We start from the raw sequence: 17,202 nt of genomic DNA, 5'->3' as shown, positions 1-17,202 counted from the left end.
CTACTACTACTTGCTTTTGAGAAAGGAGAAAAACTGTACTAAGCTTTTCCACTTTTATATGCTCCCTCAGGGGAGCAGTCTTAAATTTATATTAGCAGTTCTTTGTTCAGATCTCTTCTCTAAATTTATGGTAAGTGCTGTCCCAGTTGTTTCTGGATTGCAACTGTGAAACAGGAGGGAAAGCAATGCTTGCCCTTAAGTCCTGCAGTTTGTTACTTCAGACCAGCTGTTCTTGCAAAAATTTCCTCCTCTACAGGTTTATAAGAACTCTGCTTTACTAGCCATTTATTAGGTTCTTTTGCCTTGTTTCAGTTTTGCTGTTCCAGTGCTTATCTTGCTTAATACAGTACCAGTTACTTTAACAGCATTGTTAAGTACCTAGATGGCAGTTACTTTAAAAGAGCCTCAGGGCCAGACTATATTTTTTCCATCCTAATCAAAGTCAAGAGGAGGGGAAATGGGGAAAAAATATCCCACAGAAGATTTCCTAGGATCAAAAGAAAAAGACCATTCAGATTAATTTCTAGAGAGTGATGGACAGCAGAGAAATGTCTTATACTGGTGGTGTTAGGTTACATAGTTTCATAGTTTTAGGGTCGGAAGGGACCCAATAGATTTTCTAGCCCGACCCCCCGCCAGGGCGGGAGAAAAACAAAAACAAAAAAACCCCCTAAAAACAAAAACGGGACTCAAATGAGTCCAGCCAGGTAGGTATCCAGCCTCTTCTTAAAGATCCCCAGGGTAGGGGCCAGCACCACCTCCCTTGGAAGTTGGTTCCAGCTCCTCGCCGCCCTAACTGTGAAGTAGTTTTTTCGGATGTCCAATCTGTACCTCCTCTCCATCAACTTGTGCCCATTACTCCTTGTTATGCCAGCGGGGGCTAGGGGAAACAGCGTCTCCCCCAAACCCTTCTGGTTCCCCCTAGTGAGTTTATAGACGGTCACCAGGTCCCCCCTCAGCCTTCTCTTGTGGAGGCTGAATAGGTTCAGGTCCCGCAGTCTCTCACTGTAGGGTCTGCCCTGTTGTCCCTGGATCATGCGGGTCCCCGGATACATGCTGCTGTTTTGGGTAGGGGGAACTGTATTAAGTTTCTCTACTTTTCTATACTCACTCAGGGGAGAAGTCTTTTAGAGGAGACAGGTGCAGGAGTAATCAATTGCTTTTCAGCTCTAACTAAATTACAATTTGTTGTCATTCACCAGATAGAAATGACCTCAGAAGAGTTGTTTCGCCTTTCAAGGAAGAAAACTGGCACCTGCATCTGTGTAGTACTACAGAGCTACAATAAGGGTTTACCATTTCAGCCATTTTCTCAGCAGGTGTGTTGCAGAACTCTGTTGGCAGGGAAGTCTTTTTTGGACTGCCAGTGCCCACATTTCCAAGAAGGTGGGAACTCACTGCTTTGGCCAGCTTATGGTTCACAGCAGCCAGCTCTGCTGTTGTGTGAGGCTGAGCACTAGGATAGTATGTCTGCTGCCTTCCCCACTGGAGAGAAACCAGTAGCTCCTCTAACACTCTGTACAAGGAGAAAAAAAAATGCACAGTTACATTAATGACCATCCTCACTTGTACATGCTGGCAGCACTGTGTAACACTTCAAACTGAGGAGCTATGTTTTATAATGGACTTATAAAAATCAAAATCTACCCGTGATGCAGACCAAGGAAATGCAAAATGAAATACTATATATTTAAACAAAATGTAAGAACAAGGAGACTATTCCCTAGAGCCTGTAGAACAGAAACAAGACTCTATATTAAAAGGAAAAAAATTAATTTTAGAGAAAAGTGGGGCAACAGCCTATTTGGGTTTTGGGAAATAGGTAAGACCATTTAGTATTTAATTCTGGGTGGGGGCAAAGAACACAGGAAGACAACTGATTGACAGACTACAAATGATAAACAGGTATGGAAGGGAGGTAAAGCTGTGGACTGGGAAACTCAGGTCCCACATATCATTCATTACTCAGAAATAATCAACCTGTGTGGACAAGAAGGAAGTTCAACTGCTATGGCTCTTTCAATTCTTAGTATCACCTGTGAGGTGCAGTCTTTGCATCTATTTTTGTTAATAGCTGTACACTAGAAACAGGGCTGGAAATAACTGATTCTAGGCCTAAAAAAGATCAAGGCATAGGCTAAAGTAATAGGAAGTGCAAGTGACAGTCCTTGGGGCAGGAAAATAAAACCAAATAAAGGCTCAAAAATTATGAACAATTTTTTCATACTTCTGGGCATCAATCATTTCTTGACGGAACTGGTCACGTTCACTCAACAGATCCTGAATTGCACTTTGCGCGTCTCTGGTTTGACGCTGAAGAATTGCTCTGGCATTTGTTAGCTCATCGGCCATGACTCTGCAAAAGAAAAAAATGTCTCGTAAATTGGCTACTTTCAACACAAGGTTAAAAAATGAAAAAGCCCCTTCACAGGCATAGCATATGGAGGTTAAACATTCTACAGGAACTCTGAGGCTTAGAATCTCAGTATGAGTATACGAGATACACAATATTAAAATGAAAAAAAAAACAAACCCTAGCATTTGGGAATAAATTAATCCTGGGGCTAGCTGGCCCTAGAGAAGAGCAGATAAAGCAAGGGACAGGTGCAGTGTAAGATACCCCACCCAACATGGCCCCATTAGAAGCTATGACTTACACACCACTTGGGAGTGATTTAAGGAAGTCAAACATGGAATTCAAGCTCTTGCTCATTTATTCCTTCGCCTCTGTTAAAACTAATAACCAGGTGGTGGTGTGTGATCTGGACTTGTGCCCACTAGGGAGTAAAATACAACAAGACTGAACTAATCGATCATAACCACTTTTGGCCCCTGCCACCACAAGCAGTTTGGCAAGAAGAAAGCTTTGTATTGGGTCTTAGCCAGCCAGCCACTTCCACTGTAAAGTTTAAAGGAAGATATCCAAGGGCAATGGAAGCTACATGTAAATAAATGCATCTAAGAACAATTTGCTGCCTCCAAAGGAGAGTAAGTAACAAGAAAAGTGGCACAAAAGGTGGTGTGTTATATTCAGCACATCCCAAATCTGTGTTACAGGCTGCTCCCACAAGCCTGATTCATATCCTTTGCCACAGGCACAGGACTAATGCAGAAACACACTAATTAGGGAAGGTAACATTTAAAGATTCAGAAGTCCCTAACCCATGAGTCACAAAGCCAATGCAGGAAACTTGTGCTACAGGTTTCAATATCAGTATAACAAGGCTTTTAATTAGATCTACCTCAACCCACACCTAAAACAGGGAAGGATACCCATGAACAGTTCTGCTACTGAAATGGAGTTCCGGTGGGGGTAAAATGCTGGAACTGTTCAAGGCAGGAAATAAAAAAAACAACACATGTTCAGCTTCAACTGCCAAGGAAGTTTGGAAAGGCAAAGTGTAATAAGCCTGAATTAAAAACTGGTAAGGACACCACAATTATCACCCCTACTATTAAGTACTACTTTACCCCCCCCCATAAACCCCCACCCAGTACTTTTCCTTCTTCAGCACTTTTTTACCGTAGGATTTCAAAAGACTAGCAGTTAAGAAGCCTCCACATTGCAGTGATCTAGGTATAAGGCACTTCACAAATAAAAAAGCTTTAAGGATCATAAAGGTTAAGATACTTGTTAAATGTCATCAAACATGAAGAGTTAGAAGCAAGTCAAGTAGTCATCTTGACTTCCAGTCTGCAGAAAAAAACCTCCATCCTTTTGTATAACGCAATAACTACACCCCACAACAGAACCATCACCACTCCTGGATCTTACACCTGCACCTCCAGAAACATAATAGCTCATCCAGTGCACTAAGTGCCCTGATGGAAAATATGTAGGAGAAACCAAACAACAACTGTGCACCAGAATGAACGCACATCAAAAATCTATCAGAGACAAAAATACCCAATTAGCTGTGGGTACACACTTCTCACAAGATGACCACTCCCTCTCTGATCTCCCAGTTCTAATCCTCAAAGGGAATTTACAAAACAGCTTTTGTATGTACTGGCTGGGGGGGGGTGCGGCTCAGAGGGGATGCTGATCTGGTGACAGAATGTAGCTGGTAAAATCTAGAGAGGCTACCTGGAGTTATCAGATGGCAGGCAGGTTGCAATGTGCCATAAATCCAATGTCTATATTTAGTCCATGATGTTTTGTATCCAGTAGATTTATGAAGTTTGTAAGTTCGTAGCCCTAGCCCCATGATCCTGGGGTCCCCATGAAGACCAGCTAGGAGCTGTGTAGGCAGGGGCTGCTGGGAAATGGGAGTTTGCCATAGGTGGGATCTGGCCCATCAGCCAGATTTTGCCCACCCCTGGTTTAAAAGGATAATTTTGAAGTATTCAGATTTTAGTGTTCAGAGTAAAGTTCAATTTCCAGGGGGGGGCACACCTGTACAGCTGTGAAAACTGCCCTCTTGCAGATATGCATTTGAATATATGGTCTTTCACTATGCACATTTAGCAAAGAAGCACAACAGCCACACTAACCTGCTTGCCAGGAATTTACTCCGCCACACATCACACTGTATAGACATCCGCTCCAATTGCTCAGACAGCTGTGACATGTTTCGTCCTAGGGCTTCATTTTCTAGGATCAGCTGATTTTTCTCCCGGGCCATGCGCTCAAAGTGATATTGTAGATCATCTCCCACAGAAGCAACAAGCAGCTTCTTCAGTTCTCGATTGACCTACGATAGGAGAGGGATAAGATGGCTGGGTTGATAAGAGTCCAGTTACAATGTTTGCTCAGGAGGTACACAATTCGCCAAAGAATTACACTGATTATCCACTGTGAAGTCAGGAAACAAAGTCAACTGTTAAAGCATTACCAGGCTTTTTGAATGGAAATGGTAACAAGACATTTCAAAGACTGCAGTTGTTATATACATGAGGTTCTTAGAAAAAGAAAGCTGAAGACTTTAAGCATTAAGAGCACAGATATTCAATAATATGTTCTTGCTTAAATAAACCCATACCATATACGTATTCTTTCAGCCATCAATTCATGTTTCATAATTGTCCACTTTAGGGTTTCATTCACTTTACACTGAAGTACCTGGTTGATGCACTTGGCCCTTATCAGAGAAAACGATACTGCACTAGGTAAACCAGAGGGATACTCTATAAAATAATTTACACAATGGGGAAAATTATTTTTTGTAGTTCAGTTTACAGTGCTGGGGCAGACAGCAGGCTAATTTTTTCTGTACTTGTACCTATCCTTGATATCTTGATGAATTCAAGAAAAATACCTTTAATACTTTTAGTGTTGAATCTCTCTGCTGTTACAGAGCAGCAAGAACACAACATAGTGGATTATGAGACACAATGATTAGAAGCTGAAGCTTGACAAATTCAGACTAGAAATAAGGTAGAGGTCAGGGTTAACTAAGCACTGGAACACCTTTCTTAGGGAAAAGGTGGATTCGCTATCACTTCAAGTCTTTATAGAAAAATCTCCATTTCCAGCTTGATTATAAAAAATAGGGCTGATGCAGAATTAATGAGCAAGATTTTCTACTTTGTGTCATAGAGAGAAAGGCTTGCTAGATCAGTGTTCCCCTTCTAGTCTTAAATCTATCACCTTGCCAACACTTCCCAAACTTACCTCTGTCTGTACACGCAGCTGATTGCAGAGCCCTTCCTTATCCTGTAGCAGTCTCCTTTCTGAATTTTTTAGCTTTTCTATTGCATTTTTTAACTCCAACAGCTCTTTCTTAGCATCTTCAGCTCCATCTAACTGACATAACGTCTCTCCTTTATGGTGTCCCCCTGATTTAGCCAACTTAGCATTTTTGGTAGGGACAACATGAGTTATAGCTGCTTTGGGAACCAGGATTCGAACAGCTTCAATCTCCACTGATTTGTCAGCATTTACTTTTCCTAGCTGAAGAACTCCAGGACTCAGTGAAGGTACTGTCTTTTTGTGCGGGATATGATGGATATGATGGCTTGTAGTCTGTGCACTAGATATTACTTCTACAGGTTCAGGTGGCTGCTCAGTTTCCATGCCATCTCCAGATCCACGGATAGGTGATGTGGTATAGTCAGCTAAAAACAGAGAAAAAGTTTAACAATAATGTATATCTAGGGACCTATTAATGTGTGGCAAGACAAAGGAATTTTCGCAGCTTGGTCACAGCACAAATAACTGATTTTGCTGGCATTTCCCAGCAGCCCTGCCCCTTGCCACTGACTGGCAGAGGCCTTGGGTTGGGGGGAGGGGAAAAAGGACAAGGGGGCAGGCAGTTGCCATCTTGACTGCTGGCTGCCTGTTGTGGTGCCCTGCCAGTTGGTGCCTCTCTCTCCTGGGTGGGGCTGCAAGGCAGTGAAGACCACTGGCTCCCATGGTGAGCCAGCATTTTATTGTTAAGTTTGTCCACAAAACCAACTTAAAAAAAGTCAGAGTTTCTGTGAAATCTACAACATTGCAGAGCAGGTCCCTATTTATATCTCATTGTATTGTGTTCTCATTGGGAAGTGCAAAAATTCAAAGGAAATTGCTACAATATTACAAGAGTCCCGTACATTGTATCTATAAGATGACACTTTGTAGCAGCAAGCTTGTCTAGGCATGGGTTCAATAAGGATTCAGAAAGGGGAAATTAACTAGTTTCTTTCACTTCCAGTTTCTAGTCAGTTCTTCCACACACTCCAGTGCTGTTGTTGGAATTTCCAAGATGGCAGGAGATTTTTTATTAAATCATCTAAACATACAAGAATATGTCTGACTAAATACTTGTGCCCAGTGTTGGATCTTCGAGTGTACAAAGATCTTAGACAGGAAGAAACTGTCATGCCTTTCTAGAAAACAAGATGTTGGGTCAAGAACTAGCAAAACTGCAGGAAAAGATGGACTGAGTGATCTTCAAGAACATTTTCTATTTCTAACTGTATGACTCCACATCAGAGACAGACATTTCAGAACATCAGAGAACATTCTTTTTAATCGTGTTACCCAATTTAGATCAATCTAAAAATAAAATCAGGAGCCTACCTATTGAATGAAAAGACCGAGAAAGGTTTTTAGAACTTGGGCTGCACAGTAGAGAATTAATCCCTTTAGTGGAAAATAAATGTCCTGATCTTGTAAAATAATATCTACAGTAACTGTGCAGACATTCTTTACTCCATGCAAAACAGGTGACTCGTCCTTTTCAAAGCCAACTTTTCTCTGGGTGTCAATGCCTTTGTCACCTCCTACCTGAATGAATAAGCTTGCCTTAGTTAGACTTATGGGTATATAATATGCACTACTATTAGGAAAGGGTGGAAGCAGAAAAATTTACTTTCACAGTAAATAAGTACTTACAAAAGTAAGTACTTTGTAAGGACTTCGTTTCCTTCAGGATTTAGAGCATTCTCCACAAAATGTGTTCAATGAACTGCAAAGGAGATGGGCTCTTCCCCAGCAGGATACCCCTAACACAGTGGTCACCACGCAGCGGATCTCGATCCACCGGTAGATCTCAGAGCCTCTTGGAATCGATGCGAGGCTGGGCTGGGGGGCTGAGTGCCAAGTGCATACACCTGTGCACCCCAGCCCAGCAGGTCAGTCCGTGGGGGAAGGGAGGGGCGAGGCTAGATGGAGGCCCGCCGGTGAGGGCCAGTGCTGTAGAGGCAGGAGCAGGGGACCGCGGGAGGAAGCCGGCCCCCGGGCGGGCAGCGGCGCTCACCTTTCTTCTCTCCGCGCGTCATGGTGTGCAGGCGGCGCCGCTGCGCGCAGGGGGCACCGCAGCTAAAGGGGAGAAGAGACTGTAGCGAGGCCCGGCCCGCGGCTCCCCCCCCGCTCCCCAGCCCCAGGTCCGCTAAGCGCGAGCGGCTACCGCTGAGCACTGGGGGTGGTGACTTCCGGCCAACAGAGACGCACGACGTCACTTTCCTTCTTCCCCTCCGAGCGCTTCCGCTTCCGGGCCACGCGGCTCTGCACCAATCACGCTCGTAGGGGCGGCGCTTGCGTTGCCTGGAAGCAGCTTGGCTGCAAGCGGCGTCTGTCCACGCCGGGGCTGAGCCCGCTGGGGCACGAGACCATGGTGAGCCCCGCGGGGGCGGGAGGAATCACGGGGCTCAGAGGGACGCCCCCTCCCTCCGCAGGATGGTCCGCTCCATCCCTCCGCTGGAGGCTTCCTTACCCCCCTCCCGCGGGGGAGAGGGCTGTACCACTGCCGGGGGCGGGGGGGGTGGAGCGTACCACTGTCTAGGGGCGGGGCTGCCGAAGGGGGCGGAGGCAGGTGGCTCGCGGGCACCCTTCGCGTCACAGAGTCCTCTGTGACGTGACTCCGCCTCGTCGTTCGAGCGGCAGCGATTGGCTGAAGGAGAGCAGCGGCGAGTGTTCTCAGCACCACCCCGAGCCGGGCTCGGCCTGGAAGTACCTCGTGACGTCATCTAGCCCGGGTAGGCAGGACCAGCTTGTGGGTGATTTCGGGTCCTGCTCAACCTGAGTTTTAAAAAGTTTTCACCCAAGACCCCCCCCCCCCGCGCATAATCAGAAAGGTCCAACTAATCTCCAGCCTCAATTACCCCTGTAAGATTCCTCTGTAATCACCCTTAAGGTATCTGAAGCCTGTTGTCAGATCCCGCCCCCCCAGGCTAAATACCTATGGGCTAAATTCCCACATGTATTTCAAGGCAAGAAAGTTATTTTGAAACGTAGTTTAACCTACATTTGACATTACGTTGTTACAAGTAGTCTTTTTGCTTCTCTGGATGGTTTTAATAAAATTCATAAGAAATAATTGTTACGATATTTTAGCTTTATTTTTTCATGCTGTGGTTACAGTCCACTGCCAATAATGCTTCTAAGCCACAGGGACAACGGAAGTTGCACTTTGATTGATGTTGGTTGGTAGAAGAGTCTGATACCATTTCGAGACTGAATTAATTTTCCAGAAAAACAACATTCATCCCCGGGAGCTGGGCAAAGTGATTTAACTTACTGATGTTAATCCTAGTTCTTTCAGCCTGTCCACATGTTACAAGGCTTCTTTCCCCAGACTGTGCAGGAGAGGTTCAGTGACTTTTGTCAAATTATGTGATGATGTTGAGTGATTCCAGTCCGACTCCATTCGAAACGCTCTGCATCTCCTAAAACAAGGAGACCTGGGGCAGCACATGGCAAAGAGATGAAGTACTGTATTGGGGGAGCAGGAGGGGTCTGTCTTCTGAGGCCTGAAAGTAATGCCAGGGCAGAGCTGTGCTGTGCGCTTTAAAAGTGAAGGTGTCTTGTGTGCTGAGCTCCTAAACCCTGTTGCTCTGTGTCTGTGGAAGATGTCTGCTGTGGTCCTTGTAGGCGTTCTGTTCCTGTTTGGTGTGGGAAACTGGAGAAGGAGAAAAGCAGGGTCGAGTCACGACACTGGATTGGGATTTAAGAATTTGAGTGCACAAGCTGTGGCCAGGACAGTCCTGAACACACTGTGCCCATCTGGTCCTGTTGATAACTCCAAACCTGGAAGTATGTTTGTCAGGCCACCCTTAGGTTGCCCCCAGTGTCCACTCTGAAGCGTACTGGAGATTGAGAGATCTTCCCTGTAGTGGTTTCACTGGCACATTTCTGGGCTTGCAGCATGTCAGGAGTGAGTAGGCAAGGGTGTGCTTAGGACTGTCCTGGCAGGGGTATGCTGCTGCTACAGCATAGAGATTTAAGAGACTTGTGTTCAATTCCTAGCTCTGGCAGACTGCCTCTGTGACCTTGGTCATGTAATTTAATCTACCGTGTATCTCAATTCTCCATCTGTGTAATGAGGATAAGAGTTTTCTCCCTCGGGGCTCTCACAAAATAAAAATGTATATATTAGTTCATACTTGCAGGGTGTATTCATAGTTAGGGCCATGCAAGTAATAACCTCAGGATGGAAGGGCTGGAGAGACATCAAGAGATCACCTGGTCCTCCAGTGATGGGCTTGCCACCCCCTTCCTGGGTAGCCTGTCATAGCAAATTAAACCAACTGGATACAGAAAATGGTTATTCACTGTTGTTTTGTAACAGCCTTTTACATGCTGGAAAACTTAAGTCTGCCCCCTACCCTCAGTTGTGTTCTAAACTAAACAAATCCAGTTCTTTCTGTGCTTCTTCTTGGTCATACTTTTTAAACCTCATCATTCCTCTGAAATATCTGCACTTTGTCCACTTCCCTAGAGAGTGGTGATCAAAACTGGATGTGGTATTCCAGGGGTGCAGACAGATGCAACAGTTGAAATTTTCAAATACTTTTGAAGCGTTTCAGAGGGCCATCTGGACAAACATACGTGCCCTGTGCAATATTCCAGAAGTGGCTGAAGGGCCCCAAACTAGGACCTCTTGAAATGAAGTGCTATTTTAAAGTGTTAGAATTTTTATTGTATGTTCATGGGGTTAGGGGACCTGTAGGACATCCAAAAACCCACAGTGCTCCACTCTCCCTTCCATCAGAGCAGAGGAAGGGAGAGCTGGGTATTCACACCACTGGCTGTCCAGGCATTCACCCTACTCCCAGGACCCCACTTCCAGTGCCAGGTGCTCTAGCCCCAATTCCCTCTACTTCTCTGCTTGAGGGAGAGAAGAAGAGGGAAGGTACTGGGGATCTGAGGCTAGAATCAACGCAGTAGGTGCTCTACACACCACTGCCATAGGCCCCTTCTCTCCTGCTGGAGCTATTGGTGTGGGGAGTACTCTCCATACTGGAAGCACTCCTGGCATTGAAGCAGACTCCCTGTGTACAGCCGCTCTGCCCCCCCCAACCCTCTATCCTGCACCCATGTCACTGCTGGAGCTTGTCTCTCTAGCCCCAAGTCTCCTCTATTCATTCCCAGGAGAGGGGAAGAGGGGGTGTTCAGGGAATTAAAGCCTGGAGAGCGGGGCACCTCCATTACCACTACAGACCCCCTTGCCCTCGCCTCTATGCTCCCGACTACCCCCCTTCCATCCCTCTATTTCCCTACATCTCTGTCCCTGCAGCTTTCTCTAGCGCCTTCTGGCTTCAGAAAAAGTGCACATAGCTACAGCAAATTTGAAGCATTCTAACCATGGCAGGGAGAGACAAGATGCAGCAAACGGTGGTGCATGTCTCTGGGCTGGAATACTACCCTTTTGAAACATTTCAGTGTGTGTTATACACTAAAGCCTCACCAGCACCAAGCAGAGCAAAATACTTACCTTCTGGATTTTATGTACAATACTCCTATGTAATACATCCAAGAAGGTTTGCCTTATTTGTGTTCTGCTCTAACCCCTAGGATCTCTTATGTAGGGCTGCTGCCTAGCTAGCCAGTTGGTCCCCATTTTGTATTTGTGCATTTGCTTTTTCATTTCTCAGTGGAGGACTTTACCCTTGTTTTTATTGCATTTCTGCCTGATGATATCAGACCATTTTTCCAGTTTATCTAGATTATTTTACATTCTGATCTTGTCCTCCAAAGTACTTACAACTAGGGATGAAAATATCATTTAAAAAATCTGTTTAACATCCTCTAATTATATTGGTTAAATGGTTAACTGATAGCACATGGGTAGTTCTGGCCAGGGGGGTGTGGGGCCCCAGGCCAGCACCTTGTCTACCCTATCTGGCTACAGGGGAGGAGGGCCCACAGATGCATGCCTGGAGCAGTACAGAAAGCTGGGGGTCACACACAGACCCACTCGGACGCAGCTGCTACTTGGAGTTGCTCCCCTGTCAAAGGCCCCGAGGAGCAAGGAGGTGGTGGCAAGCCCTACCACACAACATTAAACTGTGGGCAGCAGCAGCAGCAGGTGAGGGGCTTTCCTAGCCCACTGTAGCTGCCAGTGCACTGGGAGGGAGAGAGCAGATGAGCTGTGGGTACTAATCCTCCCTTGCCCCTCTCCCTCCCCTCCTCCTCACTCCTCCCTCCCTGCTGCCTTCCTGTTCCTAAGGCACCTCATGGCTTCCCTTCCCTGCTGGACTGTGCTCCACGCTAAACATTAACTGGTAACACATTACTGGCACAAATATATTTATTGTTTAAACGTTTAACCTTTTACATCCCTACTTGCAACCCATCTCTATCTGTACTATCCACACATTTTTTTAAAAGGTACACTATTCCATTATTCGTGCAATTAAAATAAGTCTTTGACAAGCTACTGAAATGCTCTTCCTGCCTCCTCCCTCCAGTTTGCAAACTACTAAAAGTACTGTTCAAGTGCAGTTTTTGGAGCAATTGTACACCCATTTCATAGTAATTGCATTGAGACCATATTTCCCTAGTGTTTTTGTAAGAATCTTGTGCAGGATTGCATCAAAAGCCTTTCCCAAGTCAGGATGCATCACATCAGTTGCTTTTCCCTTAGCTATTACACCAGTTACACTTCCTGAGAAGGAAATGAAATTGGTTGGAAATGAATCATTCTTGGCAAATCCATGCTGGCTGTTTTTTATCATGTTAACCTTTAGATGCGTCCAAAATGATAGTTTAACAATTTGTTCCAGGATCGAGGTCTGTAATTCACTGCTCTGTATTGTACCAGGTCATTCTATTTTTTTCCTATCTTTTTAAAAATGGCTCTACTGTTTGCCCTTTCTCCAGTCCTCTGAAATCTTGCCTGAAAAAACAGAATCATTTCTAGTTCTTGAAAATAATAAGGCAGTGAGGCAGAGCTTGCTTTGACTAGTTACTTAATTTCTTATGATGAATTTATTTGGACCTTATTGACTTAAACATGTGGAATTTGTCTATTCTTTAGCACATTATTTTCCACTTCTGGCCCATGGCCTTATCCCCTTGTCAAAATTAATTCTGTTTAAGCATCTGGTCACAATTAACTTTTTCTTGCAAGGCACAACAAGGCATTGAGTACCTCAGCCTTCTTGGTAACATCTGTTGTTTACTCTCGTACTCCATTGGTGAATGGACTGGAATTCTCTTGTGTTGATAAATATATGTTTCTCATCTGAGGTACTTATAGAATATTTTCTTTTCTGTCCCTCTTAGTCCTACAAGCCACCAGGTCCAAAAGCATAGCCCCTTTGGTGTAGATAGTGTGAGGCCAGGCCAACAAATTAGAAGATGATGGAGGAAATCGCTAATTTGTGTAGTGAACACACAGTTTGAAACTCATGTAGCATCTTAGCTAACAGGTAACTAGGTATCCATTGTATACCATGTAACTCAGACAGCTGGCCTTTTAAGTGAAGGTTCTGTTGGTATATCATTAAGGGTATAGGCAAGTGAACAGGTTATGTGGAGTCAAAGTGTGGATGGGAGGAATTAGCCACATTTCAGCTGCTCTTGGTAATTATTTTCTGTGTCCACTCCTCCTCTTCCTCTTCCTCCTCCTTCATATGGCTGATGTAGATACAGAACAGCAATTATAATTTTTTATTTAGGTGGTTCAGCCAGACAATTGCATCAGGAACAGCAGAGTGTATCTCTGTGATACCTCATTCATATTTGTGGATTGGGCATTGAGTCGTTATATGTTCCATGGTCTGTTCTGGGTGACCAGTCGCACACTGGAGAGTTCTTCATTTTCCATTTGTGCATCAAGTATCTGCATCTCCCATGGTTTGCATGGATCTGGTTTAGAGTTGCCTGTGAGCATCACGGGAGATCAAAGCCAGGGACTTTCTGCATTGCATCTATCACAAGATTTTTTGGGGGGACTTCCTGTGAACTCCATTCAGTTTTCCAAGCTTCATCAGGGTTGAAATCAGTCAGTCAGGCAACCTACAGGTTGTGAAGACCATGCTAAAAGTCCCTATTACAGTGCCTTGGAGCTGCTAATCCAGCAGAATGTCAGACCCCAAAGCTCCATCCCAACTCCATAGCTTCTAAATTGGTAGACAGTTCAAAAGGACCTCTTGGGGAAAAAAAACTCCAAACAAGAGGTTGATTGTCAATTACACTAGATAATGACATCAGTCCCTATACAAGTCCCTACCACCATTAGCATAGATGAACTGAAGAAGGGGTTAACCACAATGAAGAAACAGAAGGCAGCTGGTGGAGGTAACCTCCCAGAGTTTCTCCATCACGTGGGCCCCAAAGGACTCCAGTGGATGGTGAAACTGTACACCAAAAGCATGGCAGGAGGTGGTGGTCATAGCAATACCTAAACTGGGTAAGCCAATCAACGGCCCAGGAAGCTATAGGCCAATATCACTCCTGTGCACAAGCTACAAACTCTTGGAATGTATCATCCTCAGGAGAATCAGCCCTTTTATGAAGCCATTGATCCCAGATGAACAAGCAGGATTCTGGCTTAAGTGAAGTTGCTGCATTCAAGTTTTGGCCCTTGTAACGCACACTGAGGCTGGTTTTCAGAAAAAAATCCAAGACTGGTGCAGCCTTTGTAGACCTGTCATCAACCCACCACACAGTCTGGATTAAAGGTCTGATGCTGAAGTTCGCAAAGATCGTACCTTGCCACCAAACACTATGCCTGATGTGGACAATGCTGAGCAATAGGTGGCTGTGTGTCCACCTGGGTGACTGAGTCGCCCTGGTTCCTCAGTGGTGGACTGCCACAAGGTTCAGTACTTGCACCAACACTCTTTAATGTATCCACAAGTGATATGCTGCCAACAGTTGCATGTCCACTCCTATCCCATTAGTTCTCTCCCCTCAGTACACATTTTTCATCTCTCTCTGATCTGTTCATCTGTCCATGCCCTAAAATGCTAATCATCACAATTTTCATTTTAAAAGCAGTTTTTCTAATGAACATTGTATTAAGAATATAATGTTTCTGCTAGTAGATGCTGATCTTGTTCTGCAAAACAAATTTCAGTCTGAAGGGGAAGGATTAGGTTGTGAAAATAATGGTTTTCTGACAGACTTCTACCACAGCATTGCTTCTGGGCAGCAGTATAAACTAAGATTTATGTTGGCATTAATTAAAGCATTTACAGAACTCTCTAAAGTGAACCTATTACAAACCGTAACATGGCTATAGGAAGACAGCTATAATTGGATGCATTTTTCACTGGTCTTATTTATAATTAGGGACCTACCTAAATCGTGGTTTTGCAGAATTCTTGGAAACTCTGAAAAAACGCATTGTCTGTAATAGCTGGGAAATCCATCATTGGCTGTGATTTCCCATGAAATCAATCAAAGAAAGTGTTAGTGACATAAACTGAGTGAAGGTGCTCTCTCCCAATCAGCAGCGAGGGGCAGAGCCACCTGGGCCCCTCCACCAATTAGTGGCAAGGTGCAGAGCTGCCGTGTAATGCCCACAAAATTGGTTCTCTGTGCCATGAGCTGGTTGTGAAAAATGCTTTGTCTCTCTATGACTTAAGTCTGTATTTATAATGCAAGAAATATTCAGAACATCTCTAAGGTGGACTCAGTCCAATCCTATACAGCCAGTACTCTAGAAATTGTGATGGTTTGGTTGGAGCCAAGGGGTGTGTGAATTTTGTGATGGTTTCTCTAACACTGTTCAGGCATTTGTCCTTCTGTACCACCTTTGGTTTAAAAGTCAACTAGTATTGGAAAGCTGTCTGAAATGTTACCATTCAGTGACCAAGAAGATGAACCCCTACATTTGGAGAAGTGGTTGGGTGCAGGACCAGATTAACCCTTTTGTAGGCCCTAGGCAAACAAATTTGTGGGCCCCTGCTTAATACTGTATATTTATATTACTTTTTTCACTCAATAATTATAATTTGTAATATAAGCACAATTCGGCCCCTTTTTCACTTTGGACCCTTGACATGTGCCTAGTTTGCCTATGTGTTAACCAGGTTGTCACCACTGTAAGGAGCCAGAGCAGAGCTGCAATCTGCAGCCTGTGTGCAGGATGCAGTCACGGTTGTGCCTTGGCCCCGGACCAAGTTGTCCCTGCTGCAAGATCTCAGCGGGTCCGGAATAGCCCCCTGCCACGTGCCCTGCCAACGCGGCTGGGACTGGTCTCCATGGTAACCCCAGACTTGTGTTATCACAGCACAGCTGTGGCTGGGGCTCAACCAGCCCCAGCCATGCAGGCAGGGGCTGCTGGGAAATGTAGTTCCCTGCTGGCCACATCTGGCCCATGGGCCAGACTTCGTCCACCTCTGCCCTAAAGGTATCACCTTTTGTTTGTCATCAGAAGATGAGTGTCTTGTTTACTTGGCTGTTGTAAATAATTATTTTTAACAAATTCTATGCTTTGGGGTAGTCACAGTCAGAGACAAGAACAGGGACAACAGGAACAATGTAAAAATGTACATTTTCTTTTTGGCAATGACTCTGTTGCACAATTTGAATCTGGCTGAGCTTAGCTAACAGGTAACTGGGTATCCATTGTATACGATGTAACTCAGACAGCTGGTCCTCTTTTAAGTGTAGGTTCTGTTGGTATATCATTAAGGCTGCGGACAGACCTTACACATAAACTGGTTTAAGTGATCAGAAACTGGTTTAAACCTGTAACAGAACAGAAGTTCAGTGCACATAAACCAGTTTGAAAATGGCTGAAACCAGTTTTAGATAAACCTGGTTGAATGTAGTATCAGACTTAACTCATTTGGGTCAAACTGGTTTATTCAATGTCTGTCCCAGACCCCTTGCTGGTTTAACTTAAACCAGAGTCCCCCAGCATCCCGGCATGCTCTCTGGGATGGGCAGGGCTCTCTGCTCCAGAGAGCTGGGCTGGCCCCTCCCCTTTGCTCCCTGGCTGCAGCTCCAGCAGAGATTGCAGGCACAGCAGGGTCTGCCTGGATTCCTCCTGCCCCCCCTCCCTCCCATCACCATTCCCTGCTCAAGCAGGGTTCCCCCTCCCCTCTGCCTTACACAGATACCTCTTAGCATTAGCTAGCATACCACATGCTAGCTATGTTCATGCTGTGAGAGACTGGACAAAGGCAGACAGCACAGTGTTGTCTTAGGGCTTTTTGAAGCTAATCAGCTGGTAACTGGTAACATCCCTACATTCCTTCCTTGGAAAAACGTTGTATAAGAAGAGCTTGAACTAATGAGAGAAGCTTTTGTTTTCTTAATGGGCTGATAAACACTGAGTTAGGGATGATAAACACTGTGTTATCAACTCCCTGCTGGGGGGGGGGGAGCCCTCCCTAATCAGAGTATCCTGCCAGGGTCTGACCATGCCCCCCTCAGCTCAGTATTGTGGAAAGGAAGGGAGGGCTGCTCTCACAACTCCTGTTTTCTAGACTGAGCCACTGCAGGCACATGCCTGCTTTTCTGGGATGTCTGTACAGTTACAAACCAATTTAGCCTAACCATGGTAGATTGACCTGCAAAGATTGAATCAATTCAGGCTC

The 17,202-nt window shown here is 45.0% G+C and overlaps 2 protein-coding genes across 6 annotated transcripts in view; one reads left to right on the top strand and one right to left on the bottom strand.

The window, feature by feature from the left end:
- BLZF1 (basic leucine zipper nuclear factor 1) overlaps positions 1 to 7,811 on the bottom strand; it is a 10,471-nt gene extending 2,660 nt beyond the window's left edge. The window contains exons 1-5 of the mRNA XM_006029447.3: positions 7,683 to 7,811; positions 5,615 to 6,057; positions 4,495 to 4,694; positions 2,228 to 2,356; positions 1,297 to 1,516 (exon numbers count right to left, since the gene is read on the bottom strand). Coding sequence (XP_006029509.1) covers positions 1,297 to 1,516; positions 2,228 to 2,356; positions 4,495 to 4,694; positions 5,615 to 6,057; positions 7,683 to 7,704 — 1,014 coding nt within the window. The 5' untranslated portion in view covers positions 7,705 to 7,811. The remainder of the gene's footprint in view (positions 1 to 1,296; positions 1,517 to 2,227; positions 2,357 to 4,494; positions 4,695 to 5,614; positions 6,058 to 7,682) is intronic.
- A 120-nt stretch (positions 7,812 to 7,931) lies between these two features.
- NME7 (NME/NM23 family member 7) overlaps positions 7,932 to 17,202 on the top strand; it is a 159,664-nt gene continuing 150,393 nt past the window's right edge. For 4 of the 5 annotated variants that reach the window (XM_025210909.1, XM_006029448.2, XM_025210906.1 and 1 more), the window contains exon 1: positions 7,932 to 8,039. In XM_025210909.1, coding sequence (XP_025066694.1) covers positions 8,037 to 8,039 — 3 coding nt within the window. In that variant the 5' untranslated portion in view covers positions 7,932 to 8,036. The other variant, XM_025210907.1, reaches the window with a different exon arrangement.

This window comes from Alligator sinensis, unplaced genomic scaffold (genome assembly GCF_000455745.1).
Source record: "Alligator sinensis unplaced genomic scaffold, ASM45574v1 scaffold327_1, whole genome shotgun sequence".
Classification (NCBI taxonomy): Eukaryota; Metazoa; Chordata; order Crocodylia; family Alligatoridae; genus Alligator; species Alligator sinensis.
Note: the sequence above shows the minus strand (reverse complement) of the source record. Positions and strands in the feature narration are given on the sequence as shown.